This window comes from Juglans microcarpa x Juglans regia, chromosome 3S, assembly GCF_004785595.1.
Source record: "Juglans microcarpa x Juglans regia isolate MS1-56 chromosome 3S, Jm3101_v1.0, whole genome shotgun sequence".
NCBI lineage: Eukaryota > Viridiplantae > Streptophyta > Magnoliopsida > Fagales > Juglandaceae > Juglans > Juglans microcarpa x Juglans regia.
In genome coordinates this window covers 9,687,836-9,713,431 of record NC_054599.1, presented here as the reverse complement: position 1 = coordinate 9,713,431, position 25,596 = coordinate 9,687,836, and the positions used below count along the sequence as shown (strand labels likewise).

Below are 25,596 nucleotides of genomic sequence, written 5' to 3'. Positions count from 1 at the left end.
AATGTAACGGGATTAAGACAATACCAGATAGGTACATTCTAGATCAATGGAGGAAGGATATCAAGAGAAGATACACGTTAATCCACAGCACCTATGACGCAGGGGATCAACAGGAAGATGCTAATAGATATTCAAGTCTATTGAATATCTATTACAAGATGATTACTTGTGCGGCGAGTTCGAAAAAGCATACTGAGGATGCAACAACTAAGTTAAATGCAATGATTGACCTTTATGAAGCGAACTAAGAACCTTCATCGATGACTGAAAAGTGTTTAAATGTTGATGGCACGACAAAGGACACAACTAAAATTGGTAGTTCAACAAAAGTACTCAGTCCACATATTGTGCGAGGAAAAGGCAGACCCCCATCTTTGAGGAAAGCATCCAGGATGGAGAGAGACCTACGGAAAGTTAAAGAGAAGAAGAAGAAAGCGCAGGGAAAGGGAAAACGCAAACAGGTGCAGCTTTGTAATATTACTTAGTTTATTTAATTTTTCATATAAATGCTATCTGACAAATTGGTTTCTATTTTATTAGCGAGATGGGGAAGATACACCAGTCGTGGACACGTGCAGAGGCTATTTGGCCCGTCCAATTTGGACTTCTCCAATGTTGGACACGTCCAGGTAATATAATAAGTATATATTTAATTTATATTTTAGTTATGATTTATTGCAGTGTTTTTTACGAGTATTTATCATCAGGCTATTCTAGAAAACATAGCAGCTGCTGACATTAGTGGAACCCAGCCCTGAGAAACAGTAATTCAAAGTCAAGAAAGTGTAAGTGAATCCAAACTTTATCGGTATTTTAATGACATTAGTCGACATGACATTAATATATGAATTAATATTTTTTACAGATGCAATTTGGGTCGGATGGATCACAACTGCAATACGTTGAGTTTGATGGCTCACAACCAGGGCAATGATATGATTATCGTGGGTATGTTTTGTAATTAATCAAGAAAAAAAAAATGGAAATGTCCTTCCATTTCGTTTTAGAAATATTCAATTTTGTCTGATGTATATTTATATCACTTGGAACGACAATCTAAATTGGCTTTGGCTTGACAGAAATTATGGAAACTGATGCTATTATTCTGGGAGTTACAAGCAGATTTGAGTTTTGACTGTATTTTTGAAGTCTCATACAACTGGGAGTTAGAAGCAGTTTTAAGGATCCAATATGTATGAAAACTTTCAAGAATTATGTCTATGTATATGACCTTTATTTTGATGTATATAGAATTATGGCAGTCTTTGAGTGGCCAAATATAGTAGGTTGTAGTTTTGTGTAATTGAATTTGACTTTTTTTTTTAGCAAATGAGACTGTTAGGTATGGGAATGCTTATGTTGAATGGGCATATATATATAGCACGTTGGAGTTTTGTGTAACTGAATGAGTTTTTTTTTTTAAGCAAATGAGACTTTTTAGCAGGTTCAGCTCTCTGACTTGGTTATATCCAGGTTTAACACGACTTGAGAAGTCCCAGAACATGCACACTCGAGCTTCGCTTGATCTTCGCTCGAGCTTGAAATTGTTCAAGCTCGAGCAAAGATCAAGCGAGGATCGAGGTTCAGCTCTCTGACTTGGTTATATCCAAGTTCAACTCGACTTGAAAAGTCTCAGAACACTCACGCTCGATCTTTGCTTGATCTTCGCACGAGCTTGAAATTGTTCCAACTCGAGCGAATATCAAGCGAAGCTCGAGCGTGCGTGTTCTGGAACTTCTCAACTCGAGTTGAACCTGGATATAACCAAGTCAGAGAGCTTCACTCGATCCTCGCTTGATCTTCGCTCGAGCTGGAACAATTTCAAATGCTTGATCTTCGCTCAAGTTGGAACAATTTCAAGCTCGAGTGAAGATCAAGGGAGGTTCGAGCGAAGTTCTCTGACTTGGTTATATCCAGGTTCAACTCGAGTTGAGAAGTTCCAGAACACGCACGCTTAAGCTTCGCTTCACCTTCTCTCAAGCTTGAAATTGTTCCAGCTCGAGCGAATATCAAGTGAAGCTCAAGCGTGCGTGTTCTGGAACTTCTCAACTTGAGTTGAAGTTGGATATAACCAAGTCAGGGAGCTTCGCTCGATCCTCACTTGATTTTCGCTCGAGCTGGAACAATTTCAAGCTCAAGCGAAGATGAAGCGAAGCTCGAGCGTGCATGTTCTGGAACTTCTCAACTCGAGTTGAACTTGGATATAACCAAGTCAGAGAGCTTCGCTTGAACCTCCCTTGATCTTCGCTCAAGCTTGAAATTGAGCGAAAATCAAGTGAAGATCGAGTGAAGTTCTCTGACTTGGTTATATCTAGGTTCAACTCGACTTGAAAAGTCTTCGAACACTCACGCTCGAGCGACAATCAAGCAAAGATCGAGTGTGACTCTCTGATTTTGTGTTCTCCATGTTCATGTGCATAATTATCCTAGTAAGAAAACTGTCTTTTTAATGGTTAAGATAACTATCTCCCTTCCCTCCATGTGTTGTTTCTTTTCATTTATATTATGAGTTTTTTTCTTGATACTATCATAGTTAACTTTACAATTATCATTATTATTAGATTTTTTAGAAGGGGCAAGGGCTTATGGAAGCTAATTGAAGAAATACAATAATTTGGAGCAAAAGGAGCTCACTCACACATGATAAAAAAGCTGTTGCAAAATAGACATGAGATATAACCATAAACAGTGATAATTATTTTGCATATCTGAATAACTTGAAGTTCTTCAAGGGGTACTTATATTGAAGATAGTAAAAAGAAAAATACAATTTTCATGACTTGTACAACATATCCCACCCACCCATGTATCCTATGACAGATAAATAAATAAAAACATCAATGACCAGCATCTGGAGGAGGTTGCGCAGCGTGCCCAACGATACTCGCATTCCCATCATCATCCTCAGAACTGTCTATTAGTAAAGCTTCCTCCATTTGGTTCAAGTGTCGTAGGACCGTGTTTTGGAGCTCAACAAATAGACCACCCATGATATCGAAATGATATACCAGACTCTCACATTGAGTATTCATGCGCTCAAGACTCGTATGTAAGCCATCTACACGAGCATCCACGCTATCAATGCGAGTATCTGGATGATCCACAATGCGATGTAGATGGCCTTCCAAATTATCGAGCAGACAATCGATGTGTTCAAGACCAGCAACAATGTGATCAAGATGACTATCGATGCAACTATCGATGTGGTCAAGACAAGTCTAGATGCGGCTCAAACAATCAAGCACCAATTGTAGTCCCGGCTGATTCGGATCTAGTGCAAGGGTGGATGGTCTTGAGCTAGATGGCTGAGAACCTGATGGCGTTGCACAAGACTGCTGTGAATTGAGTGCAGGATCCTCATCATCAAAAGGGAATCAACGAATGTGTGCACGACTAAGCTGAATGGTCTAACGACCATTTGGAGTCTTCAGAGGGATTCTAGGCTCTATCTCTGGGATAGGAACAGAGTGAAACAAAGCAATGCGAGTGACAAGACTCACAAAAGGCAATCCTGTTCGAATTTTATTGGACTGATGAGCCTCTAAAATGACCTTCCAAAGATGACTTCCCAGATTAATGGGAACGTCATCGATCAGTGCATAAAGTAAGGTGGCTCTGTCAAGGCCGACATCACTATGATGGTTGGTTGGGTAAAGGTTAGTAAGGATGACCCTACTAAGAAAGAGATAGTCAGGGGAGAACTTATTGGTCACCCCCAACTAGCGTTTTGCTAATCTTTGAGCAAAATAGTGAAAATTAATTGAGATGAATTTTACATAAAGATCGAAATCCAAACAGAAACAATCAAACACAATTCTGAATTCTCACAAAAGTGACACGTTACTACTCAATCCCCAGGGCCTATACCCACCAAGACTATCTCAACAATCTTTCACATAGAATTAAGGCAAATGTCCCAGAACTCAAATGTGTGTGTGGAGCTAAACTGGCTGTTTCTCCTCATTACTAGCCATGTTTTGTCATAGGATTTTTTCAACCTTAAGATTAATCATTGATGATTCTAACTACCTCAAAGCCCAAGGAACTAGCAGTTTTCACGCCAGCTCTGTTTTTAAAGGTTGAACACTCAACTCTCAAAGTCTTGGATAACTGTTTCTAGCCTTTTACTTAGGAAAGTTCACTAAGTCGCATTTATCCTTCTTTTGTTTTTTTTTTCAAATCTATTTTTTTCTTTGTTTTCTTTTCCTTTTCTTCTTCTTCTTCTTGTTTTTTTTTTTTTTGGAAAGCATGGCTCGGTAGTCCTGCAATTTACTTCTCCTGTGTTAAATCAGTGAACAATAAATAAGGAATACTATAAGCGTAAGCATGTGCAAAATGTCCTTCAAAATTTGCCCTTCATTCAACAAAAATCTCACCAAGTCTCATCTCAATGAGTATAACATCCTGGTGTTTCAAGCCACACATCAACAAAATATGATGCATCAAAATCATGCTCTATGCTTAAGCTTGAAAATAAATCTTCATAAAATGATTCCGCTCAACTATTCTACCAAGATGCTCAGATTTCACAAAATACCAGAAATGGAGTGTGTGTCAATCGTATGTGTATCAATGCACATCACATTAATACAATTTGTTTTTTTAAAATCTGTGCACACACGCTACCCCCCAACTAGTGAGAGATATGGTCCTCAATGAATCGAATGAAAAAAAAAAAAAACAAAGTACACAATAAGCAAGCAAAACAAAAGATCAACATAAAATATAAAATCAAAGCAAGACAACAAATAAAAACAAACAAAATGCAAGTAAAGAAAACTATAAAGAGGAAAAAAATCAAAACACTTCCCTGGAATCTTGCGCAAGCAAGATCTCTTCGTGTGGATCGAAGACCTTCAGAAAAGGCTTTAGACGTTGTCCATTGACAGTGAAGCAATTGTCATTCTTCGGATTGATAATGTCTACCGCGCCGTGAGGATGAACCTTATTTACAATGTACGGCCCCTTCCATCGAGATTTCGGCTTCCTAGGAAAAAGATGCAATCTTGAATCGTAGAGGAACACTTTCTGATCAGGAACAAGATATTTTTCATAGATCTTCTTGTCATGCAAGACCTTCATTCGCTCCTTTGCCAAGCCGGAATTTTCGTAGGCCTCTCTCTTTATTTCATCAAGCTCTAAAATCACATCAACAGCATGCACCTCTGACTCATCGCAATCACTAGGCATCTTGCAAGTATTGAACACATTCATTTCCAATGTCATATTCCCGAATGTGAGTTTTAGTACTCCACTTCGACAATTTATCAGTGCATTAGAGGTAGCAAGCAATGGGCGCCCAAGGATGACAGGCGCCTGGTAAATAGTAGTGGCTGGCTGTTGCATATCAAGAACAACAAAATCCACTGGATAGTAAAATTTGTCCACCTGAACCAACACATTCTCAACAATACCCCTCGGCACCTTGACTAATTTGTCAGCTAACTGTAACTTGATAGAGGTCTTTTTTAGCTCACCTAATCCCAACTGCTCATGCACTAAGAACGGTAGCAAGTTCACACTACTCCCCAAATCAAGTAGAGCTCTCCCAATGCATGACTCACCAATCATAATGGAAATGTGGGGAGAGTCGGGATCTCCAAACTTCTGAGGAGTCTCACTCAATATCAATGCACTGACTTGCTCCGTTAGGAAAGCTTTCTTCTTTACATTCAGCTTCCTCTTCACTGTGCACAAGTCCTTCAAAAATTTTGCATATGAAAGAACTTGTTGTATGACATCCAAGAGTGGAATATTAATCTTTACTTGCTTTAAGATCTTCTGAATCTCAGTGTGGTATTTGTTCTTTTGGCTAGCTGCCAATCTTTAAGGATAGGGAACCACAGGTTGGTACCCCCTGCTAGTTTCAGCATCTGCACTCACAGACTTCTTCGACTCTGGTCTCATTACCTCTAGTTCTTTTTCAGCTTCACCAGTCTCTGCTGCATCATCAAGTGTAGGAGCAACTACCTGTGTGTCCATAGTCATCTCTGGTTGGAGAACTTCCTTTCCACTTCTTAAAGTAAGAACGACCTTCGTTGTCTCAAAAACCTCCCCTGAGACATTATGCAATTGTTGTTGTGGTTGCCGGTATACTTGAGGATTAGGCTGAGGCTGTGCTAGGAATTTTCCTTTCTCTAGAGTGCTCAATGTCGTGCTCATCTTATTGTTGGTGCCCCGCAAGTCATTTATGGCCTGAGTGTTCTGATTGTTTGTGGTGGCCTAAATCTGCATGAATTGCTGAAGTGTATTGGCCATCTGTGCCATACTGTCATCTAGAGACTTCTTCACAGATGATTGAGGCTGAGAACTCTGTGCAGCAACATGAGGCTGAAATCTTAGAGGTGCTACAAAAGGATAGCTCTGAGAACTCTGATATGATTGATACTGGTGCTGAGGAGCAGCTTGATGAAATGGCTGCTGAGAAGGTGGTGGAGACCGGCCAGGCTGATCATTCCTCCATGAAAAATTTGAGTGATTCCTCCACCCCGGATTATATGTATTGGAGAAAGGCTGATTTTGTGCTCACTAATTGCATCTGCTTAGAGCCACTCTCCTTAAATACTGGCATAATCGGGCAATCTTGGGTCTTGTAGTTCGAATCAGCGCATATAGAGCATGCCTCTACTGTTTCACTGCCTTCACCTTTTCCATCTCCATGACCTCTAATCTTCTAGTCAATGCAGCTATTCGGGCTTGAACGTCAATGTCCTCCTCAAGCTCATATCTGCCCCCACCAGCAATAGCCCTCAGTGGTTGTGCTGTCAAAGAAACTCAATCAGTCCGAGTGTTCCATTGTTGTGCGCTCTCGGCAAGATAGTCAAAAAATGGCAATGCTTCATCAGGTTCCTTGCTAAAGAATTCTCCATTGCACATAGTCTGAACAAACTGCTTGCATTGTGGAGTGAGACCAGTGTAAAAATAATTCACCAACCTCCAGGATTCAAAACCGTGATGTGGACAGATGTTCAACAAATCCTTAAACCTTTTTCAGCTGGCCAGGAAAGTCTCGTCAGATTTCTGATTGAACTGGCTGATCTGCTCTTGTAAATACTAAGTTCTCTTAAAAGGAAAATTTTTTGTAAGAACTCACGTTGCATATCAGACCAACTAGAGATAGAATTAGGCCTCAAAGAATTAAACCAAATCTTCGCTTTATCCTTTAAAGAGAAAGGAAATAAACAAAGTCTAATAAATTCATCAGTAGTGGCTCTATTGATAAAAGTAGTACAGGCCAACTCAAAATCTGTCAAGTGGTGATAAGGACTCTCATAATCCATCCCCTGGAACTAAGGTATCACTGACATCATGCCATGCTTAATGGAAAAATTAGGTGCATCATCAAGTAAAATAATGCATGATAGTGTAGTGGTGCGAGTGGGCTGCAAATAATCCCTAAGAGTGTGTGGTGTAGGTGCAGCCATGGTTTGTTCAATTTCAATGTCAATGTCCTCATTTGTAGAAAAAACAGAAGAGCTATCTATCTCTGGGTTGTGTATACTACTCTCAGTGTTCGATGTAACTCTAACCAACCTATTTGAATGGTCTCTCACCCATGACATTAAATATCAATCCAAATAGCATAAGTAAGGTTCAAGTAACTGAGTAGTAGGTGACAAGTGAAATGTGTAATCAGAGATCAGATAGTGAAGAAAACATTTGAGATGAAAAATAAAAAATAAAAAATAATGAGTCTAAATTTACGTCAAGCAACTTTTCCCGGCAACGGCGCCAAAAACTTGACTCACTCAAAAATGAGTAACACAACAGCTATCCTAAGTGCAGGAGGATGTCGCGTAATAATTAGGAATAAATTCCTAGATCGTTTCCTCAAGGAAAGTTACTTAAAATCAAACTCGTTTAAAATGGTGAAAATATTCACAAAGAGAAAATAAAAATGATGGTATGTGCAATGGATGGAAGAGTGCAACAAGAATGAAAAAGGCACTAGTCATGGACTAGATTCATATTTTTGAATTTTTGAGTGTCGAAATGAAATGTAAATTACTAACAAATTGAAATTAACAATAAAAAAATCAACTAAACTAAACAATCTTAATTAATCTAAAAATTAAACAAAAAATTGAAATTAAGTCCTAACTAAACTTTAATCAATCTAATATGCAATGGAACTAAGAGATTAATAAAATTAAACTAAGAATTAAACTAGATTAGAAAGTATTTGACAAAATACGAATTGAGAATTGAAAAGCCCCAAAATCAAGATTCTAGGGTTCATCCTTGTATTCAAATCACAAATTCTCAAAATTAATCCATAACAATTGTAATCACTGTTCAATGAAATCTTAAAAGAGCAAGAAAAATAAATAATACGAATTAAATAAACAGCAAATAAATTGCCCAAACTTCTAAGCCAAAAATCTTAAAAATATTCCATAAACTTTAAACTGAAATTAAATAAAAAGTAGAGAGTGAAAAGAGCAAGCCAAATAGATGGAGATGGAGGTGAAAGGCAATGGAGGAGGCGACTGGAGCGACAATTGGACCCCGGAAGAGTTCTTCAAATGTGCGGCGCTGCTCTCCAAAATTATCCAATTTCGTGCTAATGATATCCTTAAATAGGGTAGGAAAGAAACCCTAATGTCTTCATATTCCCGCACACAAAATCGCTTAAATTTTTGGACCCAACTTAGTAGCCACGTACATGCTTCAAAAATTCGAATTTGAAAATTCTTACTAGAGACAACTTTGTAGCCCTTTAAGATAGATTTCTAACGCATCAAGAATCGTATCAATCCAATATTTGAGCGAAAAGTTATGATTAAAATACTAAAGTATGTCCATTCTGTCTCCTAACGCATTTTGGATTTGATCCGAATTACTCTCAAACTCCATCATTATCCTTATTTGAAGAGGCCTACACTCGTTGAAAGTTCTTAGGTTGCTCCAACGTCTTACCCACTTGAAAGTCCCTTAAATTTTAAATTAGAAATTAAATAAAATAAGAATAATAGAATATCAAAAATATGTTGTGCACGTGAATGAACATTGTCCAATTAAATCACAAGTTATAAAATTAAGCATAAATCATGCTATTAACCAATTTAAATGACAACTCAGATTTATTCATCTTAACCATTTTTTCATGTAAAACCAATAATAATGTAATAAAATAAATAAAATATATTGGTTCTAAATGTATAAAATATGCAATAATTCAACTCAATCAGTAGGAATGGGTGTCCAACCATCCCAAGCCCATTCATATCCACACAAGCGGGCATAGATAGCAAGGTTGCTAGGACCAGAGGTGCTGGCATACGGATATGGAGCCTCGTAACACGAAGGGCGTTAAGCAAATCAGCTAACATGCTCGGACTGACTCGGATTTGGATATTCCGAAGAGTGACGTCAAAGGAACCATCAGGTGACATGGCATGAATGTTGGAGTAAAACTTTCGGACCAACTCCACAGACGGAGGGGGGAGACCAGTGGTTAATGATACCCACTGGTGAGACTGAAAGATATGTGGCAGTATAGTCTCTTCAAACTCACCTAGATTGACCTCACGCTCAATAATGAGAGTGCGCTTAGAAAAATTTTCAATGTATAGTTGCTAAGCCCGAGCATTATGGAACATTGATTGGTCGGGAGCAGAAGGAGTTGGCCGGCATCATATACGTCGCATGGTGTTTGTCTGTAAGCATAATAAAGCAAATTAGACATTGAGGTAAATTAATAAAGCAAATTAGAAATTAATGTCAATTTGTTAGAAAAATAAAAGGTAAGACGTAGCCTAAAATGACAAGTAGCAGACTACTCAAGTGTTTAGTAGTTGACAGACACTGAGTGTTTTATTAGTGCCGTATCAGGAGAAGCAGTGAAGAAATTATCCTTCAAGGTTGAGCCACATCCAAAGGCAAATTATGCAATATGGATCAACTGTAGCAAAAATGCTAAGAGCATTAGTCAAATTTAAAAAAGTAAATATACTGAAAAAAAAGGGAACTAGTACTAACGACAAAAACGTTCAAAGTCTTTTGTTGAGACACTTCTATAAATGTAAGTGATATTAAGCCTATAAATGCCAGTTAATATACGAAAAAAATTAAAGGTGCCAACTCTGAGTGTCAAAGGAAAAAATAGAGAACCATCTCAAATCACATCAAGATTATTCAATTTTCACAACACTGCTATGTCTATTCAATTTTCACAGAAAATGGAATCAATATTACCTATTTACCATATATGCTAATAGTGGTTCAATGCATCAAGATATTGTCTTAAGCAGGAATCTTGGTCTTAACCTTTACCACAAGCACAAGTCCAATCATAAGAAGAGCAAAGTTTTTCAATGCAAGAAGAGAGATAATTTGGCATCACTAAGCAAATTCTCAATGCCCATTTCCTTTGAAAAAAACACTTATTTCCGCGAGAATGACAAATATTTTAGTAGGCGACAAACACTTAGTGTGCTGCTAGTGCCATATCAGGAAAAGCACTAAAGAAATTCTCCTTCAAGGTTCACCCAAAGGCAAATTATGTGATATGGATCATGAGTTACTAAAGGAAAACTCAGGGAGACTATAAATTCGAACTAGACACTGCTTAAGAATTACAACATACTCAAACGTTGGCATGAATTTTTTAGCACGTCCAACTCTCTAAGACAAGCATATGCATAATCTCATGTTATACATATATATGTATTCACACATTATTTTAGGAAAAAATATCATAGTCGTGACCTCAATTTAGTATATAAAGTGTAGACTGCATGTAAAGAAGTGATGTCTATCCAATCCAACAATGAATTTGGCAAAGAAGAGGTCCAATATGAATTCATTAATATTCATTAATGGCTTAAAATTACACAGCTCAGCGATTCCAGTTCTCTTAGGCAACCTATTACAAAAACTGTCATATCTATACTCGCTTAGAGGGGTAAGGCAAATAATAGGCTCTGCCATATGTAAATTCCAAAGGGTCTCTCAAACCAAACATATATTTTTTGCCGTTTTCATATCTCTAAAGAAGGAAGTAATTCTTTATTTTTTGTTAGATAGTAACTAGTAATGACAACAATGGAAAGGATGACAATAGTGTGGACAATAAAATGATAATAATTATATTAACTAAAGAATAATACAGCGGAGGAGGGGAACTCCAACAAATAACCCAAACAGGTTAATACAGAGCAAGAGATAAAAAAGTTGATACCAAGAACTAAGATTCAAAAATAGATTGCTAATACCTTTACACCATACCGATAGAATGTATGTTGGAAACTAAAATCAAAACACATAAAAAGGAGAAAACTAACCTGATTTTTTAGGGTTAGGGTTTCGGTGCTCTGTGGGAAGACGAAAGGGGTTTGTGGCTCTTGGGAGGGAAATCGAAGACGAAAACCCACTTCGTAGAGAAGACGAAGACACACGAAGACGAAGCCAATGGGTGGGTTCGTCGGTTGCTGGGTCCGTGGCTCTTGGGAGCAAAATCGAAGACGAAGAGACTCTTTGAAATGGAGAAGATGAAAAGGCTGGCTTAGTGGGGAAGACGAAGAGGCTGGCTTAGTGGGAAAGACGATGAGAATGGAGAAGACGAAGAGAATCGAAGACGATGGGAATGAGAATGAGGGTTTCGACTGAGATGGAGGGGAATTCAAATTCGGGAGATGTTGGAGGGGAAACCATTTTTTAATTAAATTAGAACAACACCGTTTTTGAAACGTGCCACGTAGGACACGGTGATGCACCGGTTCTCCAAACCGATTGTAAGTAAAATTTTTGTTATTTTTTAGCACAATTGACGTGGAAATCTTCCACGTCAGTAGTGTGCTTAGTGTGTTAAAAAAAAGTGTGCTAACTCCCTTTTTAAATAGATTTTCTCTTTAAACTAACTCCCTTATTATCCATTTAAAATATTTCTTTTTAGAAAGATGTTAAGAATTTATAATTTTTGTATTTTTCTTGGAGTCCTCTTCAAGATTATTTTTTGTTCTTTTATATTTTATCGTTTCTACACATGATTCTTTTTTTATTTTTATCTTAAGTTTTTATTATTTAATATCCTTCTTTGTAATTAACATTGACCATATAGTTTTTTTTGCTAGAGAAGAAAAATTATTATCCATATGTGGTTATTATAGGTGTGTCGTATACCCCTATCTTGATAAATATATTAATAATCTCATTGTATATAGACTCAATTTTATAATATTAAATATTATATATAGTTCAACAAACGTTTATATGAAAAGGAAAATGATATTTTCATTCATAGAGTATGCGCATATTTCCTTTCAAAAAAATAGAGTTTACTATTAAAAAATATTCTTTTCATGTGGATCCTGAATTTCTCTACTTTTTTTAAAAGTAGTATGTGCGACTTGCACATCTTAAGACTGTAAGCATCATTTCTCATAAAAAAACATATTAAAAAGTCTAATTATTTCATTACTAATTATGTTATCTTTACATTTTTTTAATTAGAAAGTTAAATAAATATGCTGAAAGAAAAAAAAAGGGAGGTTTTTCTTGTTGTGTTTTATTTTTTTATTATTTTTGATAGAAATGTTATGTTTTATTTTTGTTTGTGGGAATTTGGGAAATCATATTTTACACTCTCCATCTATCATTTTTTCAATTCGTACAGTTATAAAAATTGAAGATTTCATTTAGATTCTGAAAATTTTTATCTTATCTATATTATTATTATAATTTTCTCAAATTCTTTTACAAAATATAATAAAAAATTTAACTTTTTCAAATCTCAAAATAATAATAATATTAAAAAATAATATTTTATTCACTTATATAAAATTTTCTCATCATATCTCACTATCCAAACATTCTCTCTTTCTTTTTTTTTTTTTTTTTTTTTTGAAATAGACATCGCCTTATACCTCACACCACAAAAGTTCAAATTCATACGTATTTTGAATGCTGGATCAAAGGTACCCATCAAGATTACGAAGACAGCACTTGTACGTGGCCACGTCGACCACAGAACTCATGCTGACGTGGGTCCACATCATATAAAACCCGTCCGTACTCCGATTCAAGACTCAGCAGCCCTCAACTTCCATAACCGTTCACACCTCCTCCATCTCCCTCTCCCTCCTCCTCTCTCTCACCAAAACCGAATCAGTATCTCCAAATTAAATCGAATACTCTCTCCCAAACTTCAATCAGGAACCCAAACTCAAACGACCACTCACAATGAGATTCACATTGAACCGAGCGAAGCGACGTCTCGAAGCGGAACCCGTGCCGTATATCATCAAGAAGAAGCTCCGTTCGGAGCTACCTCGCCGGAGAAGATCTCAGTTCTCTCCTATCCTATATTCATCTCTTGATTTATTAGCTATTCCTTTGAAGAATTCTGGTTTTTCCTTTTCTCTGGACTCTACCTCGTGCTCCTACTTCGGAAGCGAAGTTTCATGCGATTCCAGCAGGGTTTCGGTTGGATTGGAGAGCAATGCGAGGTTGAACTCGAGGAAAGAACAGCTCGGTGAAATTAGAGGTTCTAAAGTTCTAGTTCGTGCAAATGAGGTTGTTGGTGATGCGCGGATTCGTAGAGTTACCAGATCGTGTTACAGAAGGAAGGAAAATGAAGGAAAAGGTGGTGAAGTGGAGGTGCCCGAGTTGTCATGTGTGGAGTCAAGTTCAGGAGCTGATGCTGCAATTTTTCGAGAGACTAGCTCCAAGTTGAAGAGCGAAAGTGGAAAAGGAAGTGAAAATGTGAATGAGATTGAAGGAAATGACGGCTCTGAAGTGGTCTCCAAATCGGAGATTTCTTGTGTTAGACAACTTTCCGATGTAAATACGATATTCAGTGCCAGAAACATGAACATTCCGTCGAAATTTAAACAGATCGTTCCGGTTAGCTCTGGTGTCGAATCATGCTCTGTGGCGAATTTAGGTGAGGAAGCAACAGAACAAACTGTAAACAGAGCATTGGAATTTGACCTTTCTGAAATTTCAGGAAATCTCTTCGATGCGAATTTCATGATTCCTAACTCGGAGTCGACGGTGGATCAGAAGCAAAAGAACTTACAATTCGACTCTGATCTCGCATGTACAGAACAATTCTCGTACGAGGACATGTCCGAGTATTCTTCCAGTCACGAGACAGCGTTTTCTGATCTACAATCGGAAATTTTCCTGGAAAATTCGGAACAGGAGTTTTCCGATTACACTTCGTCTTCATTCGATTCTGGAAGCCAATTTTCCGAGCGGTCCGAGGCAGATTCAACTTCTTCACATACTTTCTCCCTGCTCCTTCAGTACAGAGAGGAATTCTCGCGGTCAACAACTTCTCTAGACAGAGGAAGTGTTGCACCCCTAGAAAATGAGCATCAAAATCAAGCAACTGTGAGCTTTCACATGCACTTCTTTTGGTTTCTGCTTTTTTTATATTCACTTCTCGGCAACCAGACACAGGAATATATTACGTCTTTTCATTTTTAAGTTAGCATAACGTATTTTCATTTACGGATTATCTTATTTGATGTACTTTGTATTCGAAAATCTTCAATTAGTATATGAGGTTCGAGGATGAGGCGGACGAAGAGAGTTACAAGGCGTTGAGAGAAAGAGAGAGGAGGACAGTGTCTCTGCATAACTACGCCGAGGAGTACTGCTCCAGGACGGAGTACGGCGATTTCGTCCTCCAACAACGGTCACAAATGGTCCGCTGGATCGTTGAGGTCAGTGCCTCCACAGACGTCTTTCTTCATGTATCAATCCCCGTAGTTGGAAACAAAATCTATTCCGTTTTAGCGAGCTTTCTCACTTCTCAAGAGTGCTCCGAGATAGTTGTACACTTGCAAAGTGGGAGCACGTTCAACGAAAGCACAGATTAAATTAGGGAGAGGCAAAATATTCTCTAATTTGACCGTTCTATTCTTTTCTTTCTTTTAGTATCATTGGTCCTTCAAGTCATTTTGTGAAAAGTCATACCGCTGGGAAACTGATGCACCATTGTATGCACTTTTCTCGTGTATTGATCCATCGGGACACTGCTCAAGTGTTCGCTAGGTAGTTAGAACTAACGAGTTTTGTTTTTCTTCTACTGGCCAGCAACTGATACGGAACCCTGTGGGACTGTGCCACAGTCGTAAAGCGGATTCGACAAATGTTCCGAGGGCAGTTTGGTCATTAAACATTAGCAAGGGTCGCCAGTAGCACGTAATCTTGTGGCACTATAGTTTTAGTTAGCATTTCCTTATTAACTGAACCTATAGGATGTGGAGAGCACCAAATGGCGTATAGGCTGTCAGTGTTAAGTACATGTTTGTTGGACGATTTTTCCTCACGAGTTTTCGTATACACAAGTAGTGTGGATGATACAGTGTGTTGGGTTTGAAAAACCTGATCTGTTACATCAAATATATATGTGAAAGACAATTTTCTTTCCTCTTGAATTTTCTATGCCCCCTGTTGGTTCCTCTAAAGAGTAATTAATGACTAACTTTGGCGCCAAGCACCAAGCTGCAAGCATAGATTTATCATGATCTAAAATCCAAAGAAACTCATAACTGAACAAAATAGCAGTATTGGACGAGTTCATATATACCAGTCATCTCTATTTTGGTTTTTCTTTAATTATTTAAGAGGTTTTTCAATGGTACTAGGATTCGGGAAAGGTGGGAGGTGGCCGGGTGAGCCGATTACATTTTTTCATTAGTCACTAATTTGTTTGTGCTACATGCTAGTTGCTAATGTATGCACTTTGGTATGAACCGGCAGCAATCTACCGAAAAGCGGCTTCAGCAGGAGACGATGTTCCTAGGAGTTAGCCTCCTAGACCGATTCCTAAGCAAAGGATTCTTCAGAGACGAGAGGAACCTTCAAATTGTTGGAATAGCCTGTCTTACCTTAGCCACCAGGATTGAAGAGAATCAGCCTCACAACAGGTTCCGAAGCTAAAACGATTAGTAGAATTCTACCGTCTGCCCAGATGAATGACTTAAAATTCTATGGTTGTCCAGATAAATGTGAATTTTACTAACTGCAATTTTTCTGATGGGGGTATTGTAGTGTGCGGGAAGATAATTTCTGCATAGGGAGCAATGTGTACAGCAGATGCGAAGTGGTGGCCATGGAATGGTTAGTACAGGAGCTCCTCAATTTCCAGTGTTTCTTGCCCACCATCTACAACTTCTTGTGGTACATCCTTATACCCATCATTATATCTTAGGACGTGTTCGGTCTGAGATTCTCATTCAACATTTAACGCAGCTTGTAATGTTCCCTCTACCTACTAATGCTTATACGACTTAAACCATAGGTTCTACCTTAAAGTTTCTAAAGCTGACGCAGAGGTGGAGAACAGGGCCAAGTTCCTGGCTGTGCTGGTCGTTTTGGCCGGTGAGCAGCTTTGCTACTGGCCATCAACAGTTGCAGCTGTTCTTGTCATATTGGCTTCTCTAGAGAGCAGTCAAGAAGCATTCCACCAAAGAGTGATCGAGGTACATATATCTATGCTTGGAATATATAAGACATTATTAGCTACATCGAATCTTGAGGTTAGTTGCTTCTAAGCGTCTAATGAGACGAGCCGGTTTGTTTTACTGCTTGAAATATTCACAGATTAGGCCCCGTATAGATATAGAAACACTCTCAACTCATTTCATCTTATCATTATAATTTTATCAAATTTTCATACAAAATATAATAAACAATTCAACTTTTTCAAATCTCAAAATAATTATAATATTAAAAAATAATATTTTATTTAATTCATCTAAAATCATATCATCTCACTTCATAATTCAGAAATAGTGGAGTACACAACCCCCGGGTAGCAGTCCCCCACCCTAAAATCGTCCTTTCAAGTTTTATTTATTTATTTTTTTATCATCTTCTAATATAGTTTTAATTGATTGAAAAATTAGTTTTTATTTTTTATTTATCTGTCAATCATTTGATGCAACATTCAAAGATGGTTGAAAAAGACGACAAATATTATTATCCCTTCAAAAATGACAAGGGCTGTTACGTTACATTACTATAGTCCGGTAGTTCTGATATATTACTCAATTCTGGTTTCAGTTCTCTATAAAATATCAGAAAACCCGACACTGGGTTGTGCCAACTGGCCTCATCGTGATGAGATTGTGCCCTCACAGAAAAAATAAAAATAAAAAATCCAAATTCTTACTATTTTCACCATATGATTTTTGCAGACTCACATCAGAACAGAAGATCAGGATTTAAATGAATGCATAGAGGTATGGAGAGAGAAATAAATTGCTCTAGAGCAATGTTAAATGCTACAACTTATTTATTTATTTTTATTAATTTTTCAATTTTGTAATATTATTCGTCATAACTAGCATGCTAAAGCTTCAAGTCTTGATACCCGTATTTGCTGAAACAGAGCCTCGAGTGGCTATTAAGCTACATATGATAGCACGCTAGCTAGCAGGGAAGGAATTGGAACATCCAGCATTATTTTTAGACATTTTTCTTCAGCCATAACAAAGGCTTGGCTGAAGGTAGCAGCACAAGGTCAAGGTGATCTTTCTCAAACCTGAAAAATACGGAGTACAAAAAAAAAAAAAAAAAAAAAAAAAAAAATTCTTTCTTCAATGGAAGCAAATTACGACTGCCTGTTATAAACTTTGCATAGAAATTAAGAATTTCATCTGTATCTCAATCTCTCAAGCTCTTAAGCTTTCAAGTCATTTGTTATTAATGTGTTCCTGCTGCAAGCAAGTAGTTCTACACTTAAACAATACTTTAAAGAATAATGCTTAATACAATCATTATGCAACCATGAGACATTTCTTTTGAAAGAAAATGAGATTTATTATTAAAAAAATAATTTTTTTCATATGGATCTCATATTTACTCAATTTTTTTAAAATGAATATGTGACGCTTGTGCACTTTATAATTACAAATATTATTTTTTAAAATGAATATAGAACTCACATAAAAGATTAATTTTTTAACGTTCACTCTTTTTCAAAAAAAATTCGCAACATTTACACAATACTGTACGTCTGTATGTAGATAACTCGAACCCCATGGTTCTAGTAGCCTTCATCAAAACCCATGTATTATTAGACGGACATTGCTACTCTGCCCCTCACTATACTGTGGTTTAGCATAATATCAAGACACGTATAATCAACGTGGGACTTAACACGTCTTGACAAAAGCTAACAACCCATTGCTTCTTATGCACCATCTCACGACAATATGAAAGTAGTCTAGTGTTACTGGAGAATGGGCAGAGCAGATAACGACTTGTATTAATGTTATATATAGTAATAATATTTTAAAAAGGAAACATGCACCTAATTCATCTGCTGACTCTGGCCGAATCCTTGCCCATCCATCCCCATTCACTCGCAAACCTCTCGAGTCTCGGCTTTTTTTGCTTTTGGCGTCCCATTTTTTGTCTGCCACTTTCACATGAAAACAGAAAACCCAAAGATTTCTGCCATAATTAAGGGAGGGGGAAGGGCCCACTTATGATAAATATTGATCTAATATCTGAAGCAACCACCCAAATCCTACACAGTGCGAACAGAAAACATTGAAGTAGTTGTTGTTTTTATTGTGAAGGGAGGAGGGGGAATATCCAAAGCAACCTTAGCACTTTTAGGAAATAACAAAGTTTCCAATCTGAGAGTTACATAATCAACCAAATGCCTCGTTAATAAGAAAGCAACTATTTTTCTCATCTTTACAATCTTTCTTATGCTGTCAAAAAAATTCTTCAGGCCGGGAAAGATTTTACATCGGGGAATTTTTAATAGCGTTTCTGTTTTAGCACCTTGATAATATATAAAAAAAAAAAATGTAAAAAAAAGTGGCAAATGAAAATGAACATAAACTGTATAAGAAATATATGGAATGAAAAGAACAAAAGAAAGAAAGTGGGAGAGGAGGGGGATGGTTTGTTTAAAGCATCAGAAATGAGGAGCCCTCAAAGGGATGCATTTCCTCTTGTGCCGGGGCTTCCTTGGCTTCAAAGCTGAACTTACCCCGGCCCCCCTTATCTCCTCCGATGAATCAGCCACTGAGATCGACGATTCCATTTCGTTCGTGTCTGTTTCTTGATGGCAGTTTTCCTCCAAAGTTGTAGCAGCTTCTGGAGTTGGGAAGGGGATCATCAAATCATGGCTTTGATCCTTGGGCTTCACTGAAACTGCAGAGACCTGAAAATATATATGTAGAGTATAAAAATGGCTAATACTTTTTTCTTTTTTCAAGTGTTCAAGCAAAGAGCATATCATTCCAAAAAAATAGAAAGGAGGATTATGATCACTACCTTGCATGCAATGGAACAGAAGCAGTTAGTAAGGTCTTGTAAATATCTCTCACAAGCTTCACAAGTACCACCAAACTTTGATTTAGTTGATGGTTTTGTATCTTTGGATTGAGGCCGAGGATTGAGATGCACGGCCTTCTCGCCATTGATTTTATATGTCTGCCAAAATCAAGTCATCATTAGTTGAATGTAGATTTTCATGTACTCATTCATAAACACACAAAATAAAAATAACATACTATTTACTAAACAGTTGCAAGTGATCACTGATTTAAGCTATCACCCATAACTAAAACGGGCAGACCAATCAAAGAGAACAATCATCAGCAAAACTGATTTTTCATCAACAAGAGAAATCAAGCAGACCGATTAAATTTGTGATTGAATTAAAGTGTTAATCATTCCACAAACTAACAAAATAAACATTAATTGTAAAGATTATGTGGAAGATGAAATAATTTAGGTTAGGGGTTTTGGAGCTTAACTAATGATACATCAAATATAATCAATATTAGTTGAAGTAAAGATCAATTTATTAGTTAGAAAAAGAACACCAATGAAGTAATAAAAATGGCCAAAATATGAATTGAACTCCGCTTAGGAGTAAAAACAATCAGAAACCCATTAATGCATGTTCATATTTATTAACAAAACAACAAACACAAAAATTCTATTATCACATCAGTGCCAATTAATACCTGATGAACTATATGATTTATCCAATTTATATTTCAAAGCCACAATGTCGGAAAAAAATAAAATTCTCATCAGATTGATAAGAATACAGAAAAACCTGAATTTTAGAGCAGTCAAGATGCTTCTGCATTTCGTGAAGGCGGACAACATCATGGTAGACATATTTGCAGATTTGAAGCCGCCGGTGGAAGCAATGAGCTGCCATACAATGCCTACAAAACCCAAGACTACAATCGATGCAAAATACATTCTCTTCATTTTTGCGAATCTCTTGATGATGAATGCAAGGACCAAAGAATTTGCTCTGCAAAAGGGTACTAAGCCAATCTGTTTTCATTTCTTTATACAAAGCTTGCACCCTACCTGGAAAACAACCATTTCATTCGCTGCATAAACTTCAGAATACGCCCTCGAAAAATTTAAAGAATTATATAATCAACAGAACTTTCAAAATTCAATGATCAAACTTTATCAAGATAAGGCAAATCATTGATTCATCTGGTACCTTAAATATATGTATAATTCATTTACTAGGCAAAAAAATTTATGATGTCCAAAAGTTTACATTTAAGGCCTAGTTTGGGTACTGAGAGGTATTCTTAGAATATCTCACTACTATTCATTATTTTATTATTATTTTTCACTCTTATTCACTACTATTCAATATTCTATCATTTCTTTTTTACTACTATTCACAAAATACCTAAGAATACCCCCAAACACAACCTTAGTCATCAAACCTGAGAAAATAAATCCAAATTAGCAAAACCCTTTTGAAAAACTCATAACCACCCTAAATCATTACAAGGTCCATGACTTAAAATTTAGAATTGAATAGTAAAGTAATTTCATAGTCATCAAATTCACAAAACCTCAGTCAAATTCACAAGACCCTTTAAGAAATCCACAGCTATAACATAAGGAATCTAACTTCAACATCTAAGATTCAACGCCTAGTGGGAAAATTTATGAAAGCCCAACGTAATCGAAATATACCAATAAAAAAAAAAAAAAAATAGATTAGTTGAATCGAGATGATGCAATTTTTGTAGTCACCACCACAGTACATAGAATATGAGAATGTAAATTTAAGCACTTGGAAACTAGATATTGATATCAATTGTCAAAGAAGTAGTTTTCGGGAAGGAAAAAAAAAATCAATAGCAAAAGGAATTCAATAACAGTGAACGAGTAATTGACTAAGCAATTTGTAATCAAGAACAGTCTCATCAAATAAGAGAGAGAAAAATAAAAACTTTAAGACCCCATTAACAAATAACCAAAGAATGAGGAGAGTGATCTTACCATTTCAGATTTCAGACAGAAATTGCTGTAATTGCTGGGTTTCAACGGGCAATCACAATCACAAAGAAAGATGAGAATTCTCAAACAATTTTATGGGGTTGTAAAAGAGCAAGATGAAACTACAATGCAAATTGGAATCTGTGAAAAAAAATTAAAAAAAAAAAAAAAGAAAGAAAGAAAGAAATAAAAAAGGAAAAGAAAAAGCATAAATGGAAACAAAAATGATACAGAGGGTGCAGCGTACTCAACACTTATAGAAGAAAGAGGAAGGAGGCCGACTATCGGCGGGAAGGTGAATTTATTGCAACCCTTGGATTGAATTTCATCGAATGGTCATGCTTCTGGGGTCATATTTTCTATGATAGTGTTCAGTGTGGGACCATTATTATTAAGGCCTTCCCCCAAAAAATTACCCTAGAAGTGTTGAAAAGTTGCATTTGTCATGATTTATTACCAACTTTTCCTTCCTCCGAGATTTTCGCTTTTGGTGTTTTCCTTTATTTTTTATTTATTTATTTTAATTTTTTGGGCTTCATGTATTTTCTAATTATGATGTTTCATTTAGGGGTAGTTTTGATAATGAGTTAATACGAAAATAAAATATAATATTTTTTATATTATTTTTGTTTTAAAATTTAAAAAAATTAACTTATTTATTATATTTTATTTAAATATTTAAAAAATTATAATAATTAGATACGATGAAATAAAATAAATAGAAACCGTTTTGGTATCCAAACCATCATAAGTCGAAAATAAATAATGAGTTTTCTAACTATTATTTTCTCACGTCCTCAATTTTATTAGACTTTTGAAATTTTAAATATCATATTACAATAAATTGTAAATTATAAATTCACAGGAAAAAAAAATAAAAGGAGGCCCGTGAATTCTCAGTGTCTAGGTCCAGTTTGTATTCACAAAGCATCTCAATTCATTTCAACTCATCTCAACTCATCTCACTACTATTCATTATTATTCATCAATTTTAACTCATAAATCTCACTATTATTCATAACTCATCTCATTACTATTTACAACCTATCTCAACTCATCTCAATTCATTTTCGAATCCATACCTAAAGCATTACGCATGACATAATTATGACACTTTAGTAACGAGAACTAAAGCCGTGTTTGTTTCAATGGAATTTTTTTTTAATATTTTTGTATTTTATGATATCTGACAGAAATGGTCAAGAAAATACGGATCACGTGATCGATGAAAAACGTGACTTTTGAGAAAAGTTCAATCAATAACTGTATTTTTTTAGGAAAAAACCACAGTTATTTCCTATAACATAATAAATAGTTGTTATGGTTTTCGAGCCTCCCAAAAGCTGTAAAATATTTTATACAAATAATATTTATAATTATAAAATATATAAATATATAATTTATATTAAAAATTAATTTTTTAATAATAAATCTTATTTTTTTTAAAAATAAATATACAACGCTTATATAATCTATGACTACATCTAATATTTCTTTTTCAAAAACAACGACAATTAAGAAACTTAATTAAAAATATTCTTTGCAAAGAATGTAACATAGCATTTCAAATTGCCTCCATCCTCCTTAGCCAAATTTTAGTAAATAAATCTAAAACGTTGGCTATTTCGGACTCTCCGAATTAACTTTTAATTTTAATCTTGCTACAATATAATCTCAAATTTGGGAATCGATTGTAGTAAGCTTAAACCATTCTTTTGATTTTTTTTTTTTATTCCGAATTTATATATTTAGATATATTTGTTATTCCTACTCTTTTTTCAAAATTAGAAAACAATATCATAAAAATAAAATTTTCTTATTTTTATTAATGTGAAGTAGATTATATTTTATATCTTTTAATAATATTAAATAAAACCAATTTACTAAACATTCAACTAGTTTTTATTAACAAATACACATTTCCACATTCCAAATAATACATAAATTATTTTATGGGAAGATTTTCAAAAATTATGATTGTCTGAGAGAGAGTTTTTTAAATTATGAAGATTAGTAAAAGATGAATTTGAAATATTCTCATTGAAAAAAAAATGTATTTTAAAGTCTGACCATTTGTTATAGATGAATTTTTGGAATTTAAACAGTTAAAAAAATAAAGTTTTAAAAATATAATTATTAGAAAAAGATAAATAAGTAAATAATATTTTAATAGAGTAAAAGGGAATATAAAGAATATTTTAATAGAACAGATAAATAATAAATAGTGGGATTTAGGTGTTTTGAAAATGTTGATGGTTAAAATAGAAAAAATATTATTTTTGACTAAATTTTAGCTAGATTTTTAGGAAGGAGGATAGGAAAGATCTTATTTATTTTTAATTTAGATCGAAACTAACAAAACCTTTCTAGGTATTCTCACTCTCTGTCCAATATTAGCTTATTTGTGGTTATTGTTTTACACATTTTTTGTATACATAAATTATAGGACTTTTTTATGAATCATAAAAAATAGCAAGCTTGTGTTAGTGTCAAGTTGTATAATTTATGTCATAAATTAGAGGATTTTGTATTCGTTTATTTTTGTAAATGAGATAAGATGAGTCGAGATTAAAGTTAAAAATTGAATAAAATATTATTAAAATATATTTTTTTTAATATTATTATTATTTTAAAATTTGAAAAAGTTCAATTGTTTATTTTATTATGTATGAAAATTTAAAAAATTTATAATAATGAAATGAGATAAGATAAATTGAAAAAAATTATGAAAATAAACGACGTGGACAAACTTCCTTTTTTTTTTTTTTATCTTTTATTTTTTACCTCAATTTACCTCAAAATCTTAATAGGATTCCATGACATGAAATGACACTATACAGCAAAAGATGACTTTGACTTTTGTTTGCGCGTTTGAAAAGAAGAAGAGTTTGACATAATAATAAAAATAATAATAATAATAATAAAAAAGAGTTATCGTTTTACAATTTTTTCCGAAAGTTTTTATATTTCTCAATTGATTTGTTGCGAAAGTTTTTATATTCCAGGTAGCGGGGGCATGCTACTTGAAAGTTGGCCTATCCATCCAGTCTGCCCGACACATAGGCTAAACAGGTGGGTCACAAGCTCAATTTTAATCCCACCTGCTTGGCTTACATTATATAGAAAGAAACAAAAAAAAATCCTACTTTGATATTTCTTCTCATTCCTTTTTTCCTTTTTTTTTTTTCTTTTGTTCTTATCTCTTTTCCATCGTATCTTTCTTATGTAGAGAGTAGCACTAGCACAGGATTCACTCACTTACCCACAGCCTTAGCATGGGTCTCTCGAGGTTGAGACCCACAACTTTGTAGGTTTGCTTGGAAAGCTATAAAACTAATCTCTTTGGTACATTTTTGTTTTTTGACAGGAAAGATACAACTTCATTCAATCATAAACTCATACTTACAAAAACTTCTCAGTCCAAATGGCTTGCCAAATACAAGGGAGAACATGCTCCCACCAAACAAGTCAGTCATCTATATGTCTTGCATATCTAGCAAGCGTGTGAGCTGCTTCATTCGAAAATCTGTAAGCATGCTCTATTGTGCAATTCTTAAATCTTATCATCATTTGCCTTACATCTATAACAAGGTTTTCCATCAACGAATTCGATTGATCTGAAGCTTGAACCTCTTTCACCATTAGTGGGGAATCACTCTCAATGTACAAGTGATGTAACCCAAGAGGGATGCATAGTTGTAAGCCCCTAAAGATCGCCAACAACTCAATTTTAGAAGAGTCTTGGATTGCTCCCTCCTTTTTTGTTGCTGCCATAATGACCTCTCTTGAACAGTCATTGTAACGCCCGTCCTTGTGGTGAGACTTCTTATAAAATGATTTTAGAAAAGATGATGAGAATTATCGTTTGATTTAAAACTTTTTACTTGCATGCTCAGGGTGCAAGACTACGTTTATAAGATAAAATATGCTTTGAGAATAAAAGAAGTTTACAGCAGAATATATTAATCTTACAATAAAAAGGTCACTCGTACAATTAAAACTCATGCCTAGACTTCCGTGCTCTTTCTCATGGGTCGTGTCAATCTTGATCATTCAGTTCCTGTGGGGAGAGGGACATGCATAAAAACTAAATGAGTCGATGACTCGTAAGCATTACTTTATATAGTTAAAATATAACAATATAGGTTTTAATTCATGCATTCATCATTCATATATACTATACGTACATGCGTGCATGCATATGTGCGTTCATTTGAAAACATCACTGGACAAGGTTTTCTTTTAAAAAAAAAAAGAACTTTCTTTTCGTAGTACGTGCTTCCGTCAGTGCCTTCATTTCTTAAAAGTTCGTGCATTCGTGCATACGTGCGTTCATATATTCTTTCT

At 35.3% G+C, this 25,596-nt stretch overlaps 2 protein-coding genes across 3 annotated transcripts; one reads left to right on the top strand and one right to left on the bottom strand.

Annotated features, from left to right (window-relative positions):
• The first annotated feature begins 13,052 nt into the window (after nucleotides 1–13,052).
• On the top strand, nucleotides 13,053–17,667 carry LOC121258087 (cyclin-SDS). The gene is made up of 7 exons (XM_041159442.1): nucleotides 13,053–14,337; nucleotides 14,505–14,672; nucleotides 15,715–15,881; nucleotides 16,006–16,134; nucleotides 16,256–16,436; nucleotides 17,154–17,198; nucleotides 17,348–17,667. Exons 1-7 carry the CDS (start codon nucleotides 13,183–13,185, stop codon nucleotides 17,375–17,377), a joined length of 1,875 nt encoding a protein of 624 aa, XP_041015376.1. The 5' UTR covers nucleotides 13,053–13,182; the 3' UTR covers nucleotides 17,378–17,667.
• A 945-nt stretch (nucleotides 17,668–18,612) lies between these two features.
• Nucleotides 18,613–21,476, bottom strand: LOC121258880 (protein RGF1 INDUCIBLE TRANSCRIPTION FACTOR 1-like). Of its 2 annotated transcripts, none has more exons than XM_041160416.1 (4): nucleotides 21,253–21,476; nucleotides 20,045–20,333; nucleotides 19,252–19,410; nucleotides 18,613–19,138 (listed from the first exon to the last, which is right to left on the bottom strand). In XM_041160416.1, the coding sequence occupies exons 2-4, from the start codon at nucleotides 20,282–20,284 to the stop codon at nucleotides 18,890–18,892; spliced, it is 648 nt and encodes a 215-aa protein (XP_041016350.1). In that variant the 5' UTR covers nucleotides 20,285–20,333; nucleotides 21,253–21,476; the 3' UTR covers nucleotides 18,613–18,889. The 2 variants fall into 2 exon arrangements, with proteins under 2 accessions (XP_041016350.1, XP_041016349.1); XM_041160415.1 differs by having other exon boundaries at nucleotides 20,045–20,310.
• Nucleotides 21,477–25,596: the final 4,120 nt, after the last annotated feature.

What these genes read in the sequence shown, in the direction of transcription:
- LOC121258087 (XM_041159442.1), top strand. Translation starts at nt 13,183, where the DNA reads ATGAGATTCACATTGAACCGAGCGAAGCGACGTCTCGAAGCGGAACCC. An exon ending in ACCATCTACAACTTCTTGTG is followed by an intron (nt 16,135 to 16,255) that starts GTACATCCTTAT and finishes CTTAAACCATAG; the next exon opens with GTTCTACCTTAAAGTTTCTA. An exon ending in TCCACCAAAGAGTGATCGAG is followed by an intron (nt 16,437 to 17,153) that starts GTACATATATCT and finishes TGATTTTTGCAG; the next exon opens with ACTCACATCAGAACAGAAGA.
- LOC121258880 (XM_041160416.1), bottom strand. Translation starts at nt 20,284, where the DNA reads ATGAAAACAGATTGGCTTAGTACCCTTTTGCAGAGCAAATTCTTTGGT. An exon ending in TTGACTGCTCTAAAATTCAG is followed by an intron (nt 19,411 to 20,044) that starts GTTTTTCTGTAT and finishes TGATTTTGGCAG; the next exon opens with ACATATAAAATCAATGGCGA. An exon ending in TCTGTTCCATTGCATGCAAG is followed by an intron (nt 19,139 to 19,251) that starts GTAGTGATCATA and finishes ATATATTTTCAG; the next exon opens with GTCTCTGCAGTTTCAGTGAA.